This window comes from Nannospalax galili, unplaced genomic scaffold (assembly GCF_000622305.1).
Source record: "Nannospalax galili isolate Female #2095 unplaced genomic scaffold, S.galili_v1.0 scaffold1488, whole genome shotgun sequence".
NCBI classification, from domain to species: Eukaryota; Metazoa; Chordata; class Mammalia; order Rodentia; family Spalacidae; genus Nannospalax; species Nannospalax galili.
This window is the reverse complement of record NW_008358859.1, coordinates 871,707-895,718: the sequence shown is the minus strand read 5'-3', so window position 1 is coordinate 895,718 and position 24,012 is coordinate 871,707. Positions and strand designations below refer to the sequence as shown.

General features: G+C 53.2%; 1 protein-coding gene across 1 annotated transcript in view; it reads left to right on the top strand.

Annotated features, from left to right (window-relative positions):
- Acot7 (acyl-CoA thioesterase 7) overlaps nucleotides 1-24,012 on the top strand; it is a 128,340-nt gene that overhangs the window by 50,742 nt on the left and 53,586 nt on the right. Inside the window, exons 3-5 of the mRNA XM_008822411.2 lie at nucleotides 8,299-8,455; nucleotides 12,817-12,908; nucleotides 17,647-17,761. Of these exons, the coding sequence (XP_008820633.1) occupies nucleotides 8,299-8,455; nucleotides 12,817-12,908; nucleotides 17,647-17,761 (364 nt within the window). The remainder of the gene's footprint in view (nucleotides 1-8,298; nucleotides 8,456-12,816; nucleotides 12,909-17,646; nucleotides 17,762-24,012) is intronic.

Below are 24,012 nucleotides of genomic sequence, written 5' to 3'. Positions count from 1 at the left end.
GACTGGAGTTATAGATGGTTGTTAGCTGCCATGTGGGTGCTGGGATTCGAACCTCGGTCTTCTGCAAGAACAACCAATGTTCTTAACTACTGAGCCATCTCTCCAGGCCAACACCGGTGTACTTACATACATGCAGGCAGTATACTCATAAATTAAAAATAATAAATAAAATATTTTTAAGAGGTCTTACCTCTCACTGTGCTTGGTGGCACCAGCCTGTCATTTCATCTGTGCGGAAGCAGAGGCAGGATGATCGAAAGTTGAGTGAGTTGAATCAAGGCCAGCCTGGAAACTCAGTGAGACCTTATCTCAAAATAAAAAGTAAACAGAAGACTGAGAATGTAGGTCGGTGATGGAGTGCTTGTCTAACATGTGGCAGGAGAAACCAACCAACCAAACAAACTACTTCCTCTTTGGTGGTGGGCCCAAGTCACCCAAGAGCTCTGATGGAGCTGTACAACGGACGAGACTGATGTGTCTGCAGACACAATAGCCATTCTGTAGTCCATGAGTCAAGGAGCAGTTTCCATTCAAGTCTTACCTGAGAAGTGTATTTCCTAAGGCTGTAGCTGCCTCGGTGATGTCTTACGGATCTGGACAAATTCAAGTGGAATCTTTCTGGAGAGTATTCATGGCTGGAGGAAGGGCTCAGGTTAACAGGAGTCAGAAGTGTGCAGTCCAGCCGTCTCGGATGACGGGATCGAGACTTCCATGGCAGAAGAGACTGAGTTGAAAGTGGCACCTGAGGGTGCTGCTGCCTCTGGGTCGCTCATTAGGCCTGAGGAGCTGTTTCTGTGGGAGCGCAAAGCAGGTGCTTCCTTGAGAAGGGACTCTTCTGGCAACAGCAAGATGTGGGAAGGACTGCTGCAAAACCTCAGGCTTCGAGAGATCGCGTGAGCTCAGCCAGCAGTGCGGGGCTTGGAGAGACCAACCAAACAAACTACTTCCTCTTTGGTGGTGGGCCCAAGTCACCCAAGAGCTCTGATGGAGCTGTACAACGGACGAGACTGATGTGTCTGCAGACACAATAGCCATTCTGTAGTCCATGAGTCAAGGAGCAGTTTCCATTCAAGTCTTACCTGAGAAGTGTATTTCCTAAGGCTGTAGCTGCCTCGGTGATGTCTTACGGATCTGGACAAATTCAAGTGGAATCTTTCTGGGGAGTATTCATGGCTGGAGGAAGGGCTCAGGTTAACAGGAGTCAGAAGTGTGCAGTCCAGCCGTCTCGGATGACGGGATCGAGACTTCCATGGCAGAAGAGACTGAGTTGAAAGTGGCACCTGAGGGTGCTGCTGCCTCTGGGTCGCTCAGTAAGCCTGAGGAGCTGTTTCTGTGGGAGCGCAAAGCAGGTGCTTCCTTGAGAAGGGACTCTTCTGGCAACAGCAAGATGTGGGAAGGACTGCTGCAAAACCTCAGGCTTCGAGAGATCGCCTGAGCTCAGCCTGCAGTGCGGGGCTTGGAGAGATCCCTCAGCTCAGCCTGCAGTGCGGGGCTTGGAGAGATCCTGAGCTCAGCCCGCAGTGCGGGGCTTCGAGAGATCGCGTGAGCTCAGCCTGCAGTGCGGGGCTTGGAGAGATCCCTCAGCTCAGCCTGCAGTGCGGGGCTTCGAGAGATCCTGAGCTCAGCCTGCAGTGCGGGGCTTCGAGAGATCCTGAGCTCAGCCTGCAGTGCGGGGCTTCGAGAGATCCTGAGCTCAGCCTGCAGTGCGGGGCTTCGAGAGATCCTGAGCTCAGCCTGCAGTGCGGGGCTTCGAGAGATCCTGAGCTCAGCCTGCAGTGCGGGGCTTCGAGAGATCCTGAGCTCAGCCTGCAGTGCGGGGCTTCGAGAGATCCTGAGCTCAGCCTGCAGTGCGGGGCTTCGAGAGATCCTGAGCTCAGCCTGCAGTGCGGGGCTTCGAGAGATCCTGAGCTCAGCCTGCAGTGCGGGGCTTCGAGAGATCCTGAGCTCAGCCTGCAGTGCGGGGCTTCGAGAGATCCTGAGCTCAGCCTGCAGTGCGGGGCTTCGAGAGATCCTGAGCTCAGCCTGCAGTGCGGGGCTTCGAGAGATCCTGAGCTCAGCCTGCAGTGCGGGGCTTCGAGAGATCCTGAGCTCAGCCTGCAGTGCGGGGCTTCGAGAGATCCTGAGCTCAGCCTGCAGTGCGGGGCTTCGAGAGATCCTGAGCTCAGCCTGCAGTGCGGGGCTTCGAGAGATCCTGAGCTCAGCCTGCAGTGCGGGGCTTCGAGAGATCCTGAGCTCAGCCTGCAGTGCGGGGCTTCGAGAGATCCTGAGCTCAGCCTGCAGTGCGGGGCTTCGAGAGATCCTGAGCTCAGCCTGCAGTGCGGGGCTTCGAGAGATCCCTCAGCTCGGCCTGCAGTGCGGGGCTTCGAGAGATCCCTGAGCTCAGCCTGCAGTGCAGTGCGGGGCTTCGAGAGATCCCTAAGCTCAGCCTGCAGTGCGGGGCTTCGAGAGATCCCTGAGCTCAGCCTGCAGTGCGGGGCTTGGAGAGATCCCTCAGCTCAGCCTGCAGTGCGGGGCTTCGAGAGATCACGTGAACTCAGCCTACAAGGCAGCAACATTTTGGGGAAGACTGACTCGAGCCTTGAAAGAAGTTCTGCTGTGGAAGCATGGCATGTGGCAGAGAAGAGGCGATTGCTGTAGCAAGCTTCGCTGTCTTAGTTGAAGATCGCCCTCGGACCCACCACCCTGGTCAGCTGGCAGCCACCCAGCTTTGGAGGCAAGACCCACCAGCAGCAGCAAGGTCAGAACTTGCTGAGGTGGTAGGGTGGCTGACAGATCTTTAAAGCAGTGACACTTTTAGAGTTCTTTTGAACAAGGGTCTTGCTGCGTAAAATATTTCCGGGTTACACTGTATGTGTAAACATAGCTTCTCATAAGGCCTCTGACTGGCTTTATTAGGGTACCTGCTCTGTGGTGGCCTGATACCATACCCACTGCATCTGATAAGATATGCACGTGTAGTGGTCTCTCAGTCCTAGAGGCAGATTACCTGGTGGGCACCTGCTCCCACCATCATAGATGGTGTTTTCTCAAACTGTCGCCTCATGGTGGAATCCATGAGTGGTCTCTCTGAGGTCTTTTATACACACACAACCTCGTTCATGAGGGCCGTGCCCTCAGCCCTCACGGTCTAGTCCCTGCCCAGAGTCTCCACTTTCTTATCCCTTCATTGGAGGGTGGAGTTTCTACACGCGAATTTGGGGCATTCAACCCTGAGCAGTGAGCTGCCTGTCATCCAGGGGAGAAATGGGAGCTTGTGTGTAGACTGAACCACACCAGAGGTCATGTGTATGGCATGATTGTGTGGGTTTTGACACCGTGGCAGAGTGGGACCACCTTGCCAAGCTGGTTTAGGTCAATAGGAGGGTGCTACCCTTTCAACTTGGGCAACTGGCACATCAGAGAGTGCCCTCTGGTGGCTGGAGGGAGGATGTGACTGAGCCTCAGGCCTGCAGTGAGGTAGGGCCAGTGTAGACTTCAGAGGAACACAGGGAGGGGTCTTGGGTAGGCCTCACAAGAGGAAAAAGTACTCGAAAGGAAAAGCTTGAGGGGCTTTGAGGACGAACGAAGAAGAGGGCTCGGGAGGCCAAGTGCTGTCAAAAACTGGAGGAGCGACCTCTGCAGTTTGGTGGGAAACTTTAGTGGTCCTCCGAAGCGCTGTGGCTCAGATGGGACTTTGCTCTTATCTCTGTTGCACAGATGAGGAACCACGGGCTGGTTGAGGCTGGCAGAGGAGGCAGGTGGAAGGTCTGGGCTTGGGCTTTGAGACACTCCTTTGAGCAGATTGCTTTCTCAGGCACCAAACCTAGGGCCTCCATTGCCTCTTCCCTTCTCATGCTCCAGACACTGGCCATAGGTGAGTGCCTATCGGAGCACCTGATCAGCCATGTTTCCATTGGTAGGGATTGCTGCGACAGCCTCTTGACAGGGTGCCTCTCTGGCCATGGCCCACCGCCTACCTCCTCAGTGCCAAGAATAGTATAGAATCCCTTTAGATGTGAAGTTAGAGCATATCATTCTGAGGGGCAGCCCAAGTCCACTCACTGGAGTCTCTCCCTCTCTCCCAGTTTCCCCCTCCTGTCTCACCCCAGCTGTGGACCTCAGCGCCAGTGGCTGTTTCTCTAAGAGCTCCCTCCCCGGGCATGCTCCTCTCTCTGGGCCTTTGCTCTTGTCTTCTCCCTGCCCCCCAGATACCCTCAGGGCTGCTCTTCTGCAGTGAACAGAAGGCTCCTGGGTGTTGGTCCCATGGGGCAGTGTGGGTGAGGTCTGTATTTTCCTCCTGCCTCAAGGCTTCATTTAGCCTCCTGCCTTGCAGAAGGGAGAGTCAGTGCCCTTGCCCTGAAGGAGGGAAGGGAGAGTCAATACCCTTGCCCAGAAGGGAGAGTCAGTTCTTGATGGGCGAAGATTGAAAAACCAGGTCAGCTTTTGCACCTCCCATCCCTCCCCAGGGGTCCTTGATCTTTCCTGGACCCTCCCCTCCCTGGATCTGTTTACTCTGCCCTGGTTTCTTTCCTGTTCCCTTTGGGTCTGCCTCAGCACGGCCACCCTTTCCTCTGCTGGGACCTGCCAGTGCCTCACGGTCTCCCAGCTGGTCATCTGGATTTCAGCTCAGTAGCCCCTCATCTGACCTTACCCCTGCACCGCATCCCCACCTCCACTTCTGAGCACCCTGTGCAGTGCCTCACTTATTTATCGCCAGCCTCACCTGGAGCCCAGGCTTCTACGACAGGGGCTATGGCCCCTGTTCTACAGGAGGTGGCCCTGAGGGAGGTGCCTGGCTCTGGACCTGCTGCAGATGAAGCGCTCATTTGCCAAGATTCCGACACGAAGTGGTATGTCAGCTACATGGAAACAGGAGGCGTAGCTGTGAGGTCTGAGGCCACCACCTCTCAAATGCAAATGTGTGCATGTGTGTGTGCATGTATGTGCCCAAATCTGTGTCCATGTTGAGATTCAGCTTAACCTGACTCTCTAGTAAGGCCACCTGGCTTCATTCACCTCGGTTTGCCTACAGTGCCTGGGTAGTTCTGGGAAATGGTGTTGCCACACCCAGAGAGGTGCCATGATTTGCCAGGCTCTGCCTAGTCCTTGCTTTTCCAGTTTCTGCCAGTGGGTGGTGCCATGGCCACATGCATGAGCTTGAGGGCCAACGCCTCCCAGGTTTCTTCTCGCAATATTACTAGGCAGTGTAGTGGGTGGGTAGGTGGGAGAGACTGAGCCTTGTGGATCAGAGTGGGAAGTCTAGGTTGGGAACCCCCCACCCAGTTGTTCTCTGGCCATGTTTTCAAAGAGGCATCTTATAGGTGTGGGACATGCCCAGGATTCCTCTTCTCGTCTGCCAGAGAGCAGGTGAGTTTTCATGAATGTGGGAGAGTAGTACAGGTGGAAAGAGTACAGGGGCCAGGGAGAGGGCTCAGTGGGTAAGAGCGCTGGCTGTGCAAACACGAGGACCTGCTCGACCCCCAGCACCTGCTGAACCCAGGCTGTGTGTGTCTGTAACCCTAGTGCTGGTTGTGGCTGCAGACAGGAGGAAGGCTGGGACTTTCTAGCCACTGGCATAGCCAAAAACAGTGAGCTCTAGGTTCAGTGAGAGACCCTGACTCAAAGTATAGGGTGGAGAGCAAAAGAGGGTGACTGTTCCTGACATCCTCTGGCCTTCCCATGTGTACATACACACACACACGGCTGGAACTGTCATCTGCCTGCCTGTAGTTGTGGGCAGCTTTTCCTTCTGTCTCAGCCTTGTCCAATGGGTAATGTGAGAATTGACTGAGAAGTGATGCCAGAGCTGGCCAGGCCCTCACAATCCCCCTCCCTTGCTCCCTGCCCAGCCCAGGGACAGCCCTCCCCCAAGTACCTCACCCTAAGAAAAAAGCTTGTTTCCAGTAAAAGTTCTCAAGAGCCCAGAGTGTTCCTTTGGAAAGCAAAGGCCAGTGAGGTGACCTAAGGTGCCTGAGGTGGTGATCAGGGCTTGATTCTTGAAAGGGTCTTTCAGCTGGATGGTACACACCTTTAATCCCAGCAGAAGCAAGCGGATTTCTTGAGTTCAAGGCCAGCCTGGTCTACATAGTGAGTTCCAGGTCAGCTGGAGCTACAGGGAGACCCTGTCTCAAAAAGACCAAAAAAGGGGTTGGGGATTTAGCTCAGTGGTAGAGTGCTTGCCTAGCAAGTGCAAGGCCCTGGGTTCAGTCCTCAGCTCTGAAAAAAAAAAGACCAAAAAAAGAAAGGGTTTTGGGAACGTATATTTTTTCCTTTACTTTGCCGGGGGTTCGAACCCACGATCCGCAGCGAGGTGAGGATTGTGGATGAGTAAGCATGCCATTCGGCAGCTCATGCTGTCCCCATTACCCGGGGACACTCAGACGCAATGAGGAGTCTAGTCAAGCAGGGACTCATTTATTGCAAGTGTTCCAAAGCTTATAAAGGCGCCTGGAAATCCTCTCCGCAGGGTATATCTTAAGGATGGTCACGCGCTGATCATGCACTCCTCAGCAGTGCGGAAGTGTTCTTCAGACTTTCAAAGCAAGCCAGGCTGTGCCCCCAGTAACTTCCTTTCGGACCTATACAAGGTGGGGCCTTTAGGTCCCCACAATATCGATATAAAATATTGGCTCCCTGAAGTGCGGACAGTGTTTGGCGTGAAAGTTTCTTGGCCATAGTACTGCTTATGTTACGTAGACCTGAGGTTGGTCCAAATCTAACAGAAGGAAAATTCTGTTCTGTTTGACCATTAAAAATAATTGTACAATGCAATGTCATGCAGAGGGTAGGGAAATGCTTAGGTTCCAGCCACAGTCAGAATGTGTCCTGCAAATTCCTATGTTGAAATCCTGGGGCTGGAGAGATGGCTCAGCGGTTAAGAATACTGGCTGTTCTTGCAGAAGACCCAGGTTTGAATCTCAGCACCCACATGGCAGCTAACAACTGTTCGTAACTCCAGTTCCAGGGGATCTGACACCCTCTTCTGTCTTCCTCAGGCACTGCAAGACACGGATGCACTTACCTACATGCAGGCACTACACACATACACATAAAATAAAAATAATAAAATGTTTAAAAAAAAAATCCTAACTCAAGGTGATCGTTCTGGAAGGCTCAGTGATTAGGTCTTCAGCTTTGTGAAAGGGTTCAGCGCCCTGTTTATTTGTTTAGTCTTTGTGGCACTGGGCCTTGTTTTGTACCACAGGTAGACCTTGAATTCACTGCGTAACCCAGTCCTCTTGTTTCTGTCTTACTGTGGGGATTACTGCTGGCATTGCAGGTTTATGCCAGCAGGCCATGCTCAGTGAGGGACCTTATGTTAAGAGACAGCAGAGTTCTTTTGCTCTTCTGCCATGGACCAGAAAGAAGGTCCTCACCAGACGCCAAATCTCTTTGTGCCTCAATCTTGAACTTCACAAAGCTGTTGTTTGGAGCCCACCCAGCTTACAGTATTCTGTTTCTGTAGCCCGAGAAGACTTGTAGACAGACGGGGGGCCAGGCAGCCTGCCAGCATCCACCATCTTGGACCCCACCACGAGGCTGGCTGTGTCTGATCAGAGCACTCACACTGGCCAGGCAGCCTACCCAGGGCTCCCAGGTGACTGGAGGCACACCTGGTGCCTGATGCACTTTAATTAATCATGAGTGGGTCCTCTTTTAGAGGATCCTAAAAGGAAAGGGAAGGGAGGGGAGGGGAGGGAAGGGAAGGGAAGAGAAGAACAGTGATTGCAAAGACAGGGCCAGTGCTCTGGACTTCCTTAGGTAGCCTCCCCCGTCCCCACACACCCTGTGGGCTGGTTCTTTTGGTACCCACATTTTGCAGATGGGACCTAGATGGTGACATCGTTGCAGATTACTTTGAGAAAGATCAGAATGTGAAAGTATTTAGGAAGTGCACTACCGTCTGAGACTAGTCCTGATGGACCGGGAAGGAGACAGCAGAGCCTGTTCTTAGGAAGGAGCCGGAAGGACCCAGAGAGCCAGCACTGCTTTTTGGAAGGGAGGAACGTCCCCCTTTTCCACTTTGCTGCCCAGGGCTCCTGTGAGTTGGTGTGTGCTTTTCCCCATTTGCTCTAAGCAATGAATATTTACTATAGAAAGTAAGACCTGGCACTGGTGACCGCAGGGCTCCGCCTCACCCAGTACCTGCTCTGAGGTGCATTCTGGGGTTTCTCTCCCCTTGGATGTGCGCCATTACTCAGCTGTGGTGTTTCATGGTGAGGAGCAAAAACAGAGGCAGCTTTCCGGGAGCTTCTCAGCGGGGAGGCCCCGTGGACTGGACCTGGTGGGTTATAATCTTTGTTTTGTTGGTCTTTGCAGGAGCGTTGTGTGGCTGCCCTGGCTCGGGTGGAGCGCACCGACTTCCTGTCGCCCATGTGTATCGGTGAAGTGGCTCACGTCAGCGCAGAGATCACCTACACCTCCAAGCATTCGGTGGAAGTCCAGGTCAATGTGATGTCGGAAAACATCCTCACAGGTGACTCCCTCCCCCGAGTGTTTCTCACCAAGCTGCCTTGGCTGAGAGCCCCAGACGACATCCCTGCTCATGAGGGTCATGACACAGCTTGCTCATACATCAAGGGGCGACCATGCTCAGAAACTGGCTGCTTCTCTCACACACCCTGTGGTGGATCCACAGGTTTGCATTTTGCAGAGGGAGTACACAGATGGGCTGCAAAGCAGGCTTGAGATGCTCCGCAGCCAGAGCAGGATGCCAGCGCTCCTCCTTCCTGTGGCCAGCTAGTCCGTGGCAGGGTGGGAGGGGCCCTGTCTGTGCCTCCTGCTTTCCTGCTTTTCTGGAGCGCAGCTGGCCTGGCTCTGCAGAGGGTGCTGGGAGGATCTGTTCTGCCAGCTAGAAACCAGGCCTACACGGAAGCCTGGGTGAAACTTTGCCCCTGGTTCATCTCCACCTTCTCCTGGGCTATGGTAACCATGGAAACCACTCTTGTCTTCCCCCTCGCACCACAGGAGAGCGAAGCTCCTTCTCGCAATTTGCTCAACGCTTCCTTTTATAACCCAGCTGGTGAGAGGAAGACAAGCCCCTCCCCTGCTCTGGCCTTACTGCCGCTCGGTGGTCCCATGCCCTGTGGAGGCTGGGCTGGTTCGTTCCTCTTCCCCTTCCCCAGTTCCTCTGCAGTGGAAGACCTGTAGAGTGCCAGCTCAAGTCTTCCTGGGATGGGCTAGGAACAGTTATTAGTTATTCATCTGGAACACACCGATGAGCTCAGCAGGGATGGATTAGAAGGGGCTGTGCCGGCCCTGCTTCTACCTGCCGAAAGGCTTGCTGAGTGAGCCTGGGTGGAGGGGTTGGCCAGGGTTCTTGACTTAAGGGCATCAGATGGCTTCTCGGATGCTGGTACAGGAAGTGGGGGCAGCTGCTCACCACTCGAGGAAGGCAGGCCTGGTGCAGGCTGGGGTGTCTGTCCTGTGGGTGCCCAGCCCTTCCTCTGCTGGGCCAAGCTGGGGTGACTGTCACTCTGAGCAGGGGAGAGGCTCTTCAGCACTTCTTGGTCTTCACCCTTGTTTGTAACCAGCCATCTTGGCAGCCAGCTGGTCTTTTCACTGTGGGATCCTTTGGCTTCAGAAAGGGTTGGCAGGGGTGGCAGGGGTCTGCCTTAATAGATTCCTGCCTCATCTGGAACCACAGGGGCCCATTGGCCAGAAGGACACTGCAGTGTGTAAGGAGAGAGGCAGGGCAGAAAGGTGTTCTGGGGCTTTGAGAATGCTAGTGCCCTTGGCCCTACAGCAGAGAGTGGTCTAGCCCATAGGTCAGGGGTACTAGGGCTAGCCATCTGCCCTTGCTCACAAGCCTCCTCCTGGCACCCTCTGTGAGCAGCTGAGTGGCCAGTGAAGACACTGACTGGGCATCAGAGGAGCTGCAGGTTTAGGCTCCAGGATGGATGCCCCAGAGGGTTCTGATGAGAAGACATGGCCTCACGTCCTTTTAAGGAAGCCTCATGCCTAGGGCAACAAGACAGCCTTCTCCACGCCCTCCCCATACCTCCCTCAGAGTCCCTTTCTGCCCTGAGGGGTGGACACTGAGGGTCTGGACTGCCCAGGAGGGAGGGGTCAACCTTGATGGGCAGAAACAGTGCTGGTACTACCTTCTGGGACTCAGAGCAGGTGCTGTTTCCTTGTTGTATCCAGGGAAGGGAGCACCTGGCAGCTTTTCTCAGTGGGACAAGGCTCAGCCTCCAGTCCTCCCTGCTCCCCCTCCTCCCCTTCAGTCCTCCCCCTCCCCCCTCCTCCAGTCCTCCCTGCTCCCCCTCCTCCTCCTTCAATCCTCTCTGCTCCCCTTGCCCTGAGGGGTGGACACTGAGGGTCTGGACTGCCCAGGAGGGAGGGGTCAACCTTGATGGGCAGAAACAGTGCTGGTACTACCTTCTGGGACTCAGAGCAGTTGCTTTTTCCTTGTTGTATCCAGGGAAGGGAGCACCTGGCAGCTTTTCTCAGTGGGACAAGGCTCAGCCTCCAGTCCTCCCTGCTCCCCCTCCTCCCCTTCAGTCCTCCCCCTCCCCCCTCCTCCAGTCCTCCTTGCTCCCCCCTCCTCCTTCAGTCCTCCCTGCTCCCCCTCCCTCCTCCTCCAGTCCTCCTTGCTTCCCCCCTCCTCCTTCAGTCCTCCCTACTCCCCCTCCCTCCTCCTCCTCCAGTCCTCCTTGCTCCCCCTCCCTCCTCCTTCAGCTCAGCCTCTTCCCTGAGTCACGGGTAGGGACAGCATGGTCTCCAAGCCTGGGGAGAGGGCTTGGATTCTCTCCATGTCTTGGACAATTTGCCCCGAGCCCGTTGTTATAACTAAGTCTGGCACTCCAGGGCTCTCTCTCTCTCTCTCTCTCTCTCTCTCTCTCTCTCTCTATCTGCCCCTGTGTTCACTGGAAGATGAGCCTGTGAGGCCTTGTTTGTAACCATCTGCTCTTTACACACCCTGTCTGAATGGGCAAGTGACCCCAGCACTGGGGCTGGGGGGCCAGGGGGCACTCCCAGGGCTGAGCCCCAGCGAAGGCCGAGCCATGATACTATTGGCATGACCTTTCACCCAGGAGCAAAACCCTCAGTCGCCACGCATGCACCCCTCTCTCTGGGCTGAACTGCTGTTCAGAGTCAGCTGACTAAACAGAGGCCTGGCCCACCACCTTCCAACCTTTGCCTTGAGACACCATTTGTTCATCCTGTCACGGTCTGATGCTAACGGGTGTGATTCTTCAGGGAGTAGCTGGGGCTCCTGGGGCTTGAAGATGTTTATAGTAATGAAGCAGTGCTGGCGGTGTGCCACCAATGGGTGGAGATCCAGTTAGCATGTTGGCCACATTTTGCTCAGTGCTGTTCATTTAGGTCTAGCAGGCCACTTAGGTTTCCATGGAAACCAGCTCTTCAGGCTGGCTCTAGCCGAGTCCATCGGGAAATCTTTATTCCCAAAAGCAGGTTGTCAGATTCACTCAGTCAATGCGTGGGGAAAATATTTTCCCATAGTATCTGCCTGTGGTTCCCAGGCATGGGAGGCCACAGCCTTGTCCTGGGGTGCCACGTGTCTGGGTGGGGCTGAAGGTCTGCCACTTGTAATAGGAGGGCCCTTGTGGGACTCACTTTGATTGACCCTTCCAGGGGCTGTTTGGTGAGGACCTCAGGGAGGCCCTAGGTTCCTACTGGGAAGGCAGGTTAGAGGTGGCTGGGCAGCTCCTACCCCAGGGTAGCAGAAGCCGCCCTTGCAAGGACCCCCTTGCCTCCTGCAGTCTTGCTGCCCCTGTTGTATGCTGGACACCTTTCATGTTAAAAAGCATGCCTTTAAAGGCGTGCCTGCAGGTAACTGAAATGGCTGAGCAAAGCTCTTGACCTCTCTGTGCTTCAGGATTCTCTTAGATAAGTGGGGCCAGGATAACAGTGGTCTATGGGTTTCTTGGCACCAAAAACCCACAAGCTGTAACAGCCTTGATAGGCTTTTCCGTCTCAGCAGCTTTACTCTGTTCCATTTCGGGGCTCAGAACCCCATGGAGTCTGAGGCCCACAGCCCCTCTTGTGGCCCTTGGGAACTCTGGATTGGAGCTTTGAATTGTAGCATGGATCTGCGTGGGGGAGCAGATAGGGAGGAAGTGACTGGCGCCAACACCAGTCCTTTGGAGTGGTGCCAGGCCTCTGCTTTGGGCCCTGGTTGGCACTGCCTGCCCCCTACGTCCTTAGGGCCTGTCCTGCTCTGGCATACTTTCCATGTGCCATGAGCCTTGGCAGTATGCACCCCTCAGGCTGCCTGCCTTTCTGGACTTTCCTGCTGGTGAGACTTATGTAGCATTTGGACAGATGGACAAATCTTCTAGAAGATTCCTACTGGTCAGGCTCCCCAGCAGCAGTGAGCTGTGACACTCAGCATCTATTGGTAGGGACTTGGACCAACAGTACAGTGGCTTGACCTGGCCTCCCCAGCCCTCCTGTGTCCAGTACGTCCTTCCTCTGCTGGGAGGTTCATGGAGATCTCTGATAGATCTCAGTAGAAACCTCTGACAGGTGTTGGCAGCCATACCCCATTTCTGTGAAAACAGCCTTAGGGGATGTGGTCTGCTGTGCTTTCAGTGGCCTCTGTAAAGGGAGAGCTACCATGGGCGTGCGGTGGGTGAGAGGGGACTGAGGTCCTGGGCCCACAGAGCCCCTCCTTGCTCGTGGGGCTCTGGTTGTGCATCCACTCTTCCAGGATGGCAGTGACCTCAGGCCAAGAGGCTGGATTGGGGCCCAGAGGCAGCAGTGTTTCATCCCCTGGGATGCTCAGGGCTTGGGCCAGCACTTGCCCAATGTGGCTGTCAGTGTGGCTGTTCCCAGGCATCACTCATGTGGTTGTTTTCTTCTTCTCTTAAGGGACCAAAAGGCTGACCAATAAGGCCACCTTGTGGTATGTGCCCCTGTCACTGAAGAATGTGGACAAGGTCCTCGAGGTGCCCCCTGTGGTGGTAAGGCGACTCCTTCACTTGTTTCTTGGGGGCAGATGCAGAGTCTGGGTCCTCAGAGTCCTGGAGGACCACCCAGCCGTGGAAGCATTCTAGAGGAACAGCAGGTGGACTGTAGCACCTGGGGTCTGGGGGTCTGGCAGAGCCTCTGTAGTTGGTGGATGGACATTGACACTGAGTTCTTGCCCCGGGTAGGTGGTGGTCTCTCAGTGCCTGTGCAGCTAACTGTCCCTGGAACGTGCCTGCCAGCTGTTAGATCCATGTCAGGATGTCCCTCTGTCATACTTGCTGACAAGGACTGTGATGCATGCTGTGTCCTGCTGAGAGTCAGGACCACCTAGTCAGCTGGGCCAGGCCTACTGCTCCCGCTATGTGGCCTGAGAGCACGATTTCATTGCAGCCCCTGGTGCATCCGTGTGAGGACTTTGTCTCATGTGAGGCTTGCCCTCTTCCCCTACTGCCCCTTCTGGCATCTGCCTCCTCGTCTTTTGGGTGTCTCATTTGGTTTCATTGTGGACAAAATCCCCAATAGAATGAGAAGAGTCCATGGTGTCCCTGGGGCCACCACAGGCCGGTGGATACCATGTTAGAGACGCAGACATCTGTCACCAGCGCCTCCCAAGGCTTGGCCTGTGCTTGCTGCCCTCAAGCACCAGAAAAGAGTGTGTTGCCAGCTGGGAACTTTCTCGGGTGGTTGGGATTCGTGTGAAACGTGCTTTTAGGAAAGAGGAACTGAGAACCGAATGGTCAGGATTGGGGTCTGCTCTCTGCTCTCAGACCCGCCAGAGACATGGGGCACTGCTGATGCCTGGGGCCCTTGTTCCTTCGGGGGTTCTCGCTCCCCACAGGTGAGAGACCACTCTTGGTCTTCCATCTGCTACCTTCCCACTGGCCAGCACCCCACCCTCTGCCATCTCACTTTCCTCCTGCCTTTCCTGGGCTCCTCTGGCTCCTCGGCTTCAGTGGAAATAACGCTTTTTGAGCAGCGCTGACTAGGACTCGGACCTTAGGAGCTACGAGAGCTCACACATGTTCTCACTCCAACCTTGGAGTCCAAGGTGGCAACTCTATCAAGTCCTACGTAAACTCTGCTGCACAGTGCTCTTCGGCTGTGTGGCTGCAGCGTCCTGTGATGTCTTCCAGGGATTCCTGGATGGAATACAGGCTGCCGCCATCTTTACACTTGTCAGGGCCACAAGTCTGAACCCGCGCAGCAGTGCAGGTAGCCAGAAGACCCTGGCTTTCAGCCCCTCGCTGCAGGCACAGGCTCTCTGCACACTGTTGCCCTATTCCTTGCCAGTCACGGGTGCCCAGCACGTGCTGGAGGAGCCCCGCAGCCTTTCCATCTCCTTTGTGTGCTGGGGTTGATGACACATAAATATCAGTTGGGCTTCATGGAGGAGTGTGTTGAAACTGGGCCACCAAACTGAGGCCAAGGGGACCAAGAGGGGAGAACATGAGCCCCCGCTGCAGCAGCTACTGGGGTGTTCCAAGCTTCTCCCACATGTGCCAGGTCTGCAAAGCGGGAGCCATCAGCTCATTGGGAATGTAGGCGACTGTTTGCCCTGGCAGGCCCCAGTCGAGACCTGTCCAGACCCTGGAAAGCTCAGCCTCCTTCCCTGACTCTGGGAGATGGGTGTGCTTGTGAGCACATGTAGGCGCATCTGCAGGGAGCTGCACCTCAGGCTTCGGATGCCACCAGGAATCTCCTGCCAGCCTTTCGTGGAGCGGCATTCATTCACAAAAAGCATGGCTCTGTGTCTGTAGATACGGACATGTGTAACACACACACACACACACACACACACACACACACACAATTTCCCAGGTGTGGCCGCTTGACTCTTGGGAGTGTGTCACTTTTGTATATCATGTCTTTTTGGCAGGAGTACAGCTTTCCCTGTGTTGATTAAAAGAAGCCACCTTGCCAGGTGTGGTGGCGAACACCTTTAGTCCCAGCACCCGGGAGGCGGAGGTGGGCGGATCTCTGTGAAATTGAGGCCAGCCTGGTCTACATAGCAAATTCCAGACCAGCTGGGGCTACAGGAAGACCCTGTCTCAAAAAGACGAAAAGAGGCCACGGGGAGCGGGGTGGGGTGCTAGGCTGGAGGCCCTGGTAGTGCATCCTGTCTTCCCCCCAGTACTTCACTGGACTCGCTTCGGGAAGTCCTCAGGCCCACAGCCATCCGCTGCTTTGGACCAGCCTCTGATAGGTCCTCGAGGCCGGGCGAAGGGCTAGCCTGACATCAAAATTCACCAGCATGCATGAGGAGGCTGGGCTTCTCTGTCTGTTGGGATGGGGTCCAAGGCTAACTCCTTAGTCTCAAGGCTCTTCATTAAAAAACTAATTTTTCTTCCTCCTTTTAAAGTTTTTTTGAGGGGTTACATTTTATTTATTGATTGGTTGATTGTTTGAGTGTGTTCATGCATTCATGTATGTAGAGGTCAGAGGACAACTTACAGGAGTTAGTTCTCTCCTCCCACAGTGTATGCCCAGGGATTGAACTCAGGTCGTCCGGTTTGGTGGCAAGTGCCTTTACCTGCTGAGCCACTTTGCCAGCCCATTTTTGTTTTTGCTTTCTTTGAGACAAGGTATATGAGTTACTTTTCTGTTGCTGTGATAAAACACTGTGACCAAGGCAACTTACAGACAGAAGAGTTTGGAAGCGTGTGGTTCCAGAGGGAGAATCCATAATGGCGGCAGAGGAGGGGAGCACGGAGCTGAGACTCACATTTCATAAGTCAGGCAGGAAGCAGAGAACAAAACTTAAAGTAGCACAAGGCTATCAACCCTCAAAGCCCAGCCGCCCCCAGTGACGCTTCCTGCAGCCTTCTCCACACCTCCTCGAGGTGCCACAACCTTCCCCAAACAGCACTACCCCTGGGACATGTACCAAGCGTTCAAGACTTGTGTCTGTGGAAAACAGTTCTCATTAAAACCTCGCGCAGCTCTGGCCAGCCCGGAACTTTGTACATCAGTCTGCCCTTGAACTGACAGAGATTCACCTGCCTCTGCTTCCTGAGTGCGGGGTCAAAGGTGTGCGCCACCACGCCTGGGCCTGTTTTTGTTTTTTCAGATGAGGTCTTCTTATGTAGTCCTGGCTGGCTTTGAACCTATACCAGTCCTCCCGCCTCAGCCCCCCAAGTGCTGGGATTACAGTTGTCAAACCACTATGCTTTGCTTTTTAGGGGGGGGAGGGGTACTGAAGCTGGAACCTAGGACCTTGTACACACTAGGCAAAAATCTCCGGATGGCATTTCCAGATGAAGTTTAGTTCTCAAGAATTGACACAGAACAGGCCCTGTTCTTGCCGTTAGTATGCTGGACGATGGGCATCAGGAACTAGTTCACTTCCAGGTGAATAGGTTGACCAGCTACCAGAGCGTCAGCTGTTCTCTGCTGCGGAGCTTGGCTTGTTTCTTTTGAACAAACCTCTCAGCTCCCTCCTCAGCCTTCTGCAGAGAAGGGCTTGTCCAGAATGGTGCTCACACCTACTCCGCTGGGGCCTGGAGTTGGGACCATGGCTTTAGAAAGAAGACTCAAAATGAATGTGTGTAGATCAGAGGGGCTATAGCAGATAGAGGAGGCCAGAGGGCTGAGTGCTCACTGAGGGCAGGCACAGAAGGCGAGTAGCCAGGAAGTGATCATCGTAGAGGACAGGAAGTGGTCATAGAGGACTGGGTTGAGAGGAAGGGGCTGCCTCTGATGGCTCAGAGGAGAGAGCTCCTAGCTGAGGGCAGAGAGAGGAGTCAATCCCTGCCTGGGGTCAGCACCCAGGACCCCAGGCCCCTTCGAGTGTCTCATGGGGAGGAAGCATGGGCAGTATGGTGTGTTCCCTGCCATGGCCAGGAGCTGCTCAGTGGCCCACTGCTGTTACATGTCCCCATCGTGACCAGGACTGAGAGGCCTTGGCTTGTATATCCGGTTTTTAAAAAACTACTATTTTTATTTTATGTGTGTGTGTGTATTGCCTACATGTATGTAAGTGCACCTGTGTTGTGCAGTGTTCACAGAGGTCAGAGGAGGGCATCAGATTCCCCTGGAACTGGAGTTACTGATGGTTGTCAGCTGCCATGTGGGTGCTGGGAATCGAGCCCAGGTCCTCTGCAAGAGCAGCCCGTGCTCTTAACCACTGAGCTGTCTCTCCAGGCCCCATCGTGTATCAGAGTTTATATTCCTGGGCCCAAACTCCCATAATCCATCTGGAGCGTCAGGGGCTGTCTCAGCCTCGCTGCCTGTCTCTGTGGAGGTGCTGCCCGTCTTCTGGGTGGTGGGCAGCACAGGTGGCAGCTGGGGTCGGGGCCCTTGTGACCCTGGGATTCTGCAGCTTTATGTTTAGGAGTGGGACCGTGCAAAGTGATAAGGTGTGGCCAAGGATCTTCTGTAACATTACCTTTAAGAAGGAGAATCAGTTAAATGGCCAGTGATGACGGATCAGTCACATAGATCACATTGCAGTGGATTAATGAAATGGCTTCTTCAGCTCCCGAGTAGGGTAGTAGACTTTGTATATATTTGCAGGTATGAAGGACTTGACTCTGTCGTCCACTGGTTGTTCTGCATGGGTTGGGGCCTGGCATGAGATTTTTCATCTGCTCCATGTCCTTGTTACTTAGTGGTCATGTCATCAGAGGAAATGGGACAGCCCAGTTACCAAATAGATGACATGGTGTCCATGGCCCTGACCTAGAGGAAAGCCCTCCCTGTCCCTGACCCCACTGTCTGTCTTCCTCCACACAGTATTCCCGGCAGGAGCAGGAGGAAGAGGGTCGGAAACGCTATGAAGCCCAAAAGCTGGAACGGATGGAGACGAAGTGGAGGAACGGGGACATCGTCCAGCCTGTCCTTAACCCGGGTAAAACTGGGGCTGGGGACAGAGGGTGGGTGGCAGTCACCGGTGGCAGGTGCCATTCCTCCCCATGCCTCTCCAGTCACAGGAGCTCACTGGCTTTCGGTCACTGTCCTCTAAGTTCAGGTGTTGAATGATCTCCTAGAGCTGGGTTTTGTGCTTGTCCTACCCCAAGCCAGGCAGGCCCTGTAGCGCAGGGAGAGGTGGCATGGGCACCTCTGGGCATTGGGTGGACTGCCACGCTTGTGCTTCCATGCTCTCAGCAGAGACCCGTTGCTTGTTTACAGAGCTTTTGTTTCATTAAATCTTATCTTTTGGGGCTGGAGAGATGGCTCAGCGGTTAAGAACACTGGTTGTTCTTGCAGAAGACCCGGGTTTGAATCCCAGCACCCACATGGCAGCTTACAGCTGTCCGTAACTCCAGTCCCAGGGGATTTGACAGCCTCTTCTGACCTCTGTGGGCATTGCACAACACGGTGCACTTACCTACATGTAGGCAGTACACGCATACACATAAAATAAAAATGAATAAATAAATTAAAAAAAAAATCTTATCTTTCTTTTGGGCTTTTGGGTTTGGGTTTGCTCAGGAACTTTTTTTTAAAAGCAGGGCTTTGCTATGGTACACTAGGTAGCCTGGAATTTACTACCGAGACCAGGCTGACTTGAACTCATAGAGATCTACCATCCTCTGCCCCACCAAGTGCTGAGATTAAAGGCATGTGCTACAATACCCAACCAGGAACTTTTTTTTTTTTTTGAGGGAAGAAAGGATTTATTTGGCTTAGGACTTACAGTCCATTAAGAGGGGCAGGAACCTGGAGGCAGGAGCTGAGGCGGAGACCATGCAGGAATGCAGCTTCCTGGCCTGTGCTCAGCCTGCTTTTTTTTTTTTTTTTAATTTAATTTTTAATTTTTTATTGAATTTTTGTGTATTTAATGCAGAACATCTTTTTTAAATTTTATTTTTTAATTTTTTTGGGGGGGGTCTTTTTGAGACAGGGTCCCCCTGTAGCTCCAGCTGTCCTGGAACTCACCATGTAGACCAGGCTGGCCTAGAACTCAGAGATCCGCCTGCTGGGCGTGGTGGTGCATACCTGTAATCCCAGCACTCGGGAGGCAGAGGCAGGTGGATCTTTGTGAGTTCTAGGCCAGCCTGGTCTACATGGTGAGTTCCAGGACAGCTGGAGCTACAGGGGGACCCTGTCTCAAAAAGACCAAAAAAAAAATTTATTATTTTTATTTTATGTGTATGTATGTATTGCCTGTATGTAGGTAAGCACACCCATGTCATGCAGTGCCCTCGGAGGTCAGAAGAGGCTGTTGGATCCCCTGGTACTGGAGTTACAGACAGTTGTTAGCTGCCATGTGGGTGCTGGGATTCAAACCCGGGTCTTCTGCAAGAACAGCCAGTGTTCTTAACCACTGAGCCATCTCTCCAGCTCCCCATACAGAACATCTTAATCATCTTTATACCCCCTTCCCCATTGACCCTTCCTATAGCCCCCAACTGGAATTCATACATTCTGTCATAGACCTATCATATCAAGTTAGTGTCCCCAAACATCCCTCAGTGCAAGCTCATCCACTGAGGTCTAGTTGGCCGATCTAGAGTCCCTCCCTTTAAGAAGATCAGCTCTTCCCTACACAGTGAGACCTTGCCAACAGTTCTTTGGCTAAGGTTGAGGCCTGCTGCCCGTTTCCTCAGTCCTATGCTGGGTTTTTGTCTGATTAAGTTTACATGGTTCCTGTGCATGCTGACACCACTGCTGTAGGTTCATACGAGGAGGGTCCCAGGAGCTTGTAGGACTCTATTTCCCTATGGTCATGCACCTCCTCCCTGGCTCTTAAAATCTTTCTGCCCCCTCTTCCACAGTGGTCCCTGAGCCCCGGGTGGGTGGATTTTAATACAGGAGTCCTGTCCAAGGACCCACACTCTGTAGACACTTATTTTATATTTCGGCCATTTGTGACCCCTGGCCTCTGTTGCATGAGGGAGCTTCGTTGATGAGAATTGAAAGATGCATTGGTGTTCTCTTCATCCCTTGTTCTGTGTTCTGTGAGCCTTAGGTGTAGAGGTTGGATCCTAGATGTGCCACTTAGCCATGGTTCATATGTGGAGGTCAGAGAACAACTTGTAGAAGTAAGTTCTCTCCCTCCAACATGTGAGTCTCACGGATCAAACTCAAACTTGGCAGCAGGCATCTTTACCTCCTGATCCATCTCACCAGCCCATTATCCTGTTTCTTTACAGTTTCCATAATATTAAAAACTTGTTGTTTGGGGGCAAGAGAGATGGCTTAGCAGTTAAGAGCACTGGCTACTCTTGCAGAGGGCCTGGGTTTGATTCCCAGCACCCACATGGTAGCTAATAATCTGTAATTCTAGTTCCAGGGAATTCGATGCCCTCTTGGCCTCTGTGGGCTTTGCATGAATGTGGTGCATTTACATACATGTAGTCAAAACACTTATACATATAATATATAAATAATTTAAAATAATAATAAAAATGAAATATAGGGCTGGTAAGATGACTCAGCAAGCAGGTCGAGGTCCTTGCCACCAAGCCTGATGACCTGTTCGATCCCCAGGATCCACATGGTGGAATGAGAGAACTGACTCCTGCAAGTCATTCTCTGATGCCAAATGTGTGTTTTGGTTCAAACATGCATGCACACATGCCCAGTCACATACAATACATAAATATTTTTTAAAAGCTTAAAAAATAAATAAAATAGGAAAAGCAACTTATTGATACAAGCCTAGAGGTCTTCTGATGGCTGAGTCAAGACCCTGGGGCACATGCCTTGGGGAAGGGCAGGGCAGGGCCAACAGACTGAGGAGTGATGTGACCTGAGGGAGAGGGTGTCCGGCAAGTGTCCACATTCACATCCCTCATGGGGAAAAGAGCCTTTGCAGGGGTGATGAGTATCTTGTGACCACCCTGGGGTGCCCATGTGTGCCCTGAATCTATGACGAGATGAAAGGACAGCAGCCATGCCAGCAGCAGGCAGAGGGGACAGGGAAGGCACTGGGTGACTTGGGGCGAGCTGGGGTAGGAGCGTGATGGCCCGTCTCCTCTCGGGCTTGTTGGTGTGGTGTGCCTTTGTTCTGCCGTGTGGTGCTGGGGTAGAAGCCAGGCCTTGGGTATGTTAGGCAACACCTGACTCTGAGCTACATCCCACACTCCTCCGCCTGGTACTGAGGACCAAGGCTAGATCCAGGGTGCTACTCTACTCTCTGTCCATCTAGGAACCTGGAATTACTCAGTCCTGTCAGTCAGTTTAAATTCCCTTACTCCTGAGAGCATGTTCCATTCCTTCCTGTGAGATTATAAATGTATGTAGTAATTTCAGAATCCGTTACTGTCCAGTGATGGTGATTGAAGTTGGTGTTGTAAGCCTCAGGACTTGCTGATGGCTCTTTATGTGCTGTTTTTCTGTCAGCTGATTGGATTTGAGTTGCAGCTCTGGGACGCGTCTTACGGGAGTCACATGCCCCACCTTTATTCCTTTTTCTTTTTCATCTTTTCCATTTTTTGAGTAGTAGGGATTTAACCCAAGGCCTCACACAAGCTAGCACATGTCCCACCACCAAGCCAGCTCCCCACTCCTCTAGTCTTTTGGATGTCGATATTTTGACTTCAGTTTCCTGGTAGGACTGTCCTATTCTTGTGGGTCTGAGCTCTCCTGGGCCTGTTCTAGTGCCTATTTGGTGGCTTATCCTGGGTGAGTGGGCCGTCGGGGTGCTGGGTCAACAGGCTGTGCCTGAAGACAGCACATGCACACACTAGCATCTGGTTCTTTCCGAAGGCATCTGTTATGTGACTTTTTCTGGGAACACCTGAACAAACCAGATAGGGTACGGAAGAAGCAGTTCCACTCAAGTCTAACTTGGTGAGCCAGTTGATTTAATTGGCATTATTTACAGGAGTGTGGGTGAGGGGTTGCTGATTTACAGGAACATGGGCAGCGTATGGGCAGCTGTACACCTCTCCTTCCATACTGTTAGCCACTATGTTCACCACGTCGTGGGCAGCCCTGTGAGACTTCCCCTTCCATGTTGAATGTTGGTGGGCTCAATTTTGTGAGGGTTTCATGTGGGTAATCACAACTGTTTTTATTTCACGATGGCATAGCCATGCCTGGTTGGAGGACAGACTTCCACAGCAGTAGAATGTGAACTACCCCCACCCTTTGGCCTCACCCCCATTGGCCTCAGAAACCAGAACCTGGGCTCAGGCAATGTTGCCTAGCAACCTCTGGGCCACCTGTCTTTCAGGGGCCTTAAGGAGTCTGCAGGTTCTTTAGAAGCTGGCTTTCTGTGTTGTTTCTCTGTCTGACCAGAGAAGACGGCTACTTTTGAGCTTTCAGATTGATGACCATTAGCCGCCCAGCTTTAACCCTGTTTCTAGGACTGTTGGGTTTGTAATGAAATCAGTTACTTCAGACACGATCAAGTGCTCTCCTCCCTGGTTTTTTTTTTTTTTTTTTGGTCTTTTTGAGGCAGGGTCTCCCTGTAGCCCCAGCAGCTGGCCTGGAACTCACTATGTAGACCACGCTGGCCTTGAACTCAAAGAGATCCACCTGATCTACCTGCTTCCCTCTGCCTTTGCCTCCTGAGTACTGGAATTAAAGGCGTGTGACACCACACCCAGTTCTTGACCTGGAATAGGATTCACTTCCCAGTCTACCCCCTACCCCAGCCAGGGCAGCAGGGGTCTTGTCAGGTCACCCAGCTCCCAGTCCAGGATTGAGATCTGCTGGGGAGGCCCTCAGGCGGATCTTCCAGAACCACCCCCTGGAGGGCAAGAGCTGGTCAGCCTGGCTGTCAGGCTCAGTCCTGCATCTGAAGTACTTCTCTGACGTCTGTGGTCCTCTAGACCAGCTTGATCCCAGTCTCGTCCATACTGGTCTTGGGGGGAGTATGGTATGCAGACAGGAGGGAAGGTTCTGGAATTTTGCTGGGGTTTCAATCCCAGCTCTGCTACCTCTGGGCATTTCACCCCTCTTTGTCTCAGTTTCCTTTGGAAACAGGGTGACCACTGAGCCGAAGGTTGTTGAAAGGTTGGGCTGGCTTGATGCACATGGTGCGGTGACCCCAGCTCCTGGCAGGTAGGCGGCTCCCAGAGGAGAGGTATATGTAAGGCTGTGCTGGATAGCTTTAGTGTCAACTTGACACACCTGGGTTGAGGGAGCCTCAATTGGGGAATCGCCTCTATTGGACTGGCCTGTGGCCATATCTATGGGACGTCTTCTTGATTGTTGAGTGATGTGGGAGGGCCCAGCCCAGTGTGGGTGGTGCCACCCCTGGGCAGGTGGGCCTGTGTTGGATAAGAAAGCATGCTGAGCAGGGGCCAGGGGAGCAAGCCAGTAAGCAGCATTCCTCCATGGCCTGTGCTCCAGCTCCTGCTTCCATGTTCCTGCCCTGAGTTCCTGCCTTGGGCTCCCTGATGAGCTATGACCTGGGAGATGTAAGCTAAATAAACCCTTTCCTCCCCAAGTTGGTATTGGTCAGAGTATTTTGTCACAGCAATGAAGAACAAACTAGAACGAACAGAAATTGGTACCAGAGAGTGGGATATTGCTGTGACAGACCTGACCTTGGTGTTTTTGGGAGGACTGTGGAAGTGTTTGGAACTTTGGGCTGGAAAAGCCATTGCGTGCTCAGAGTTTGTTGCAGTGGAGCTTGGAACAGTTATGCTGAAACAGTTGTAGACGATGGAGGCCTGGCTTGTGAAGCTTCAAAGGGAAGCAGAGACTATTAGGACTGTGTGTGTGAGATCTTAGATTGAGAATCTGTGGGTTCTGGTTAGCTGGGGCTGAAGAATCAGCTGTGATAAAGAAGAGACCAGCATCACTGTGGTGGAGTCTTCTGGGAGGTATTTCCTCAGGGTCAGCACAGAGGGGACCCGCACCTCTATTTCAAGCTGGAAGCAGGATTTGGTTATGTGTAAGAGTCTCCTGCCTGGTTTTGGTGTTGAAAGCGTGAAGGGGTCACAGAGAGCAGCTGAGGCTTGGCACTCTGAGAGGCCAGGAAAGGCCATAGGTGAAAGTGCAGCTTCAATTGCAGCAAAGATCCCGGGATTGAAGGGGTAATGGAGAGAATCTGAGGCTTTGCACCCCAAGAGGCAAGAAGAGGCCATTGGTGAAGGTGTAGCCTCAGTTTCAGTGGCGACTCCAGCGTTTTGGAGATGCCAGGACCATGGGACGACCACCAAGGACAGTGGCAGGTGTGGAATGGAGCTGGCTTGGGGC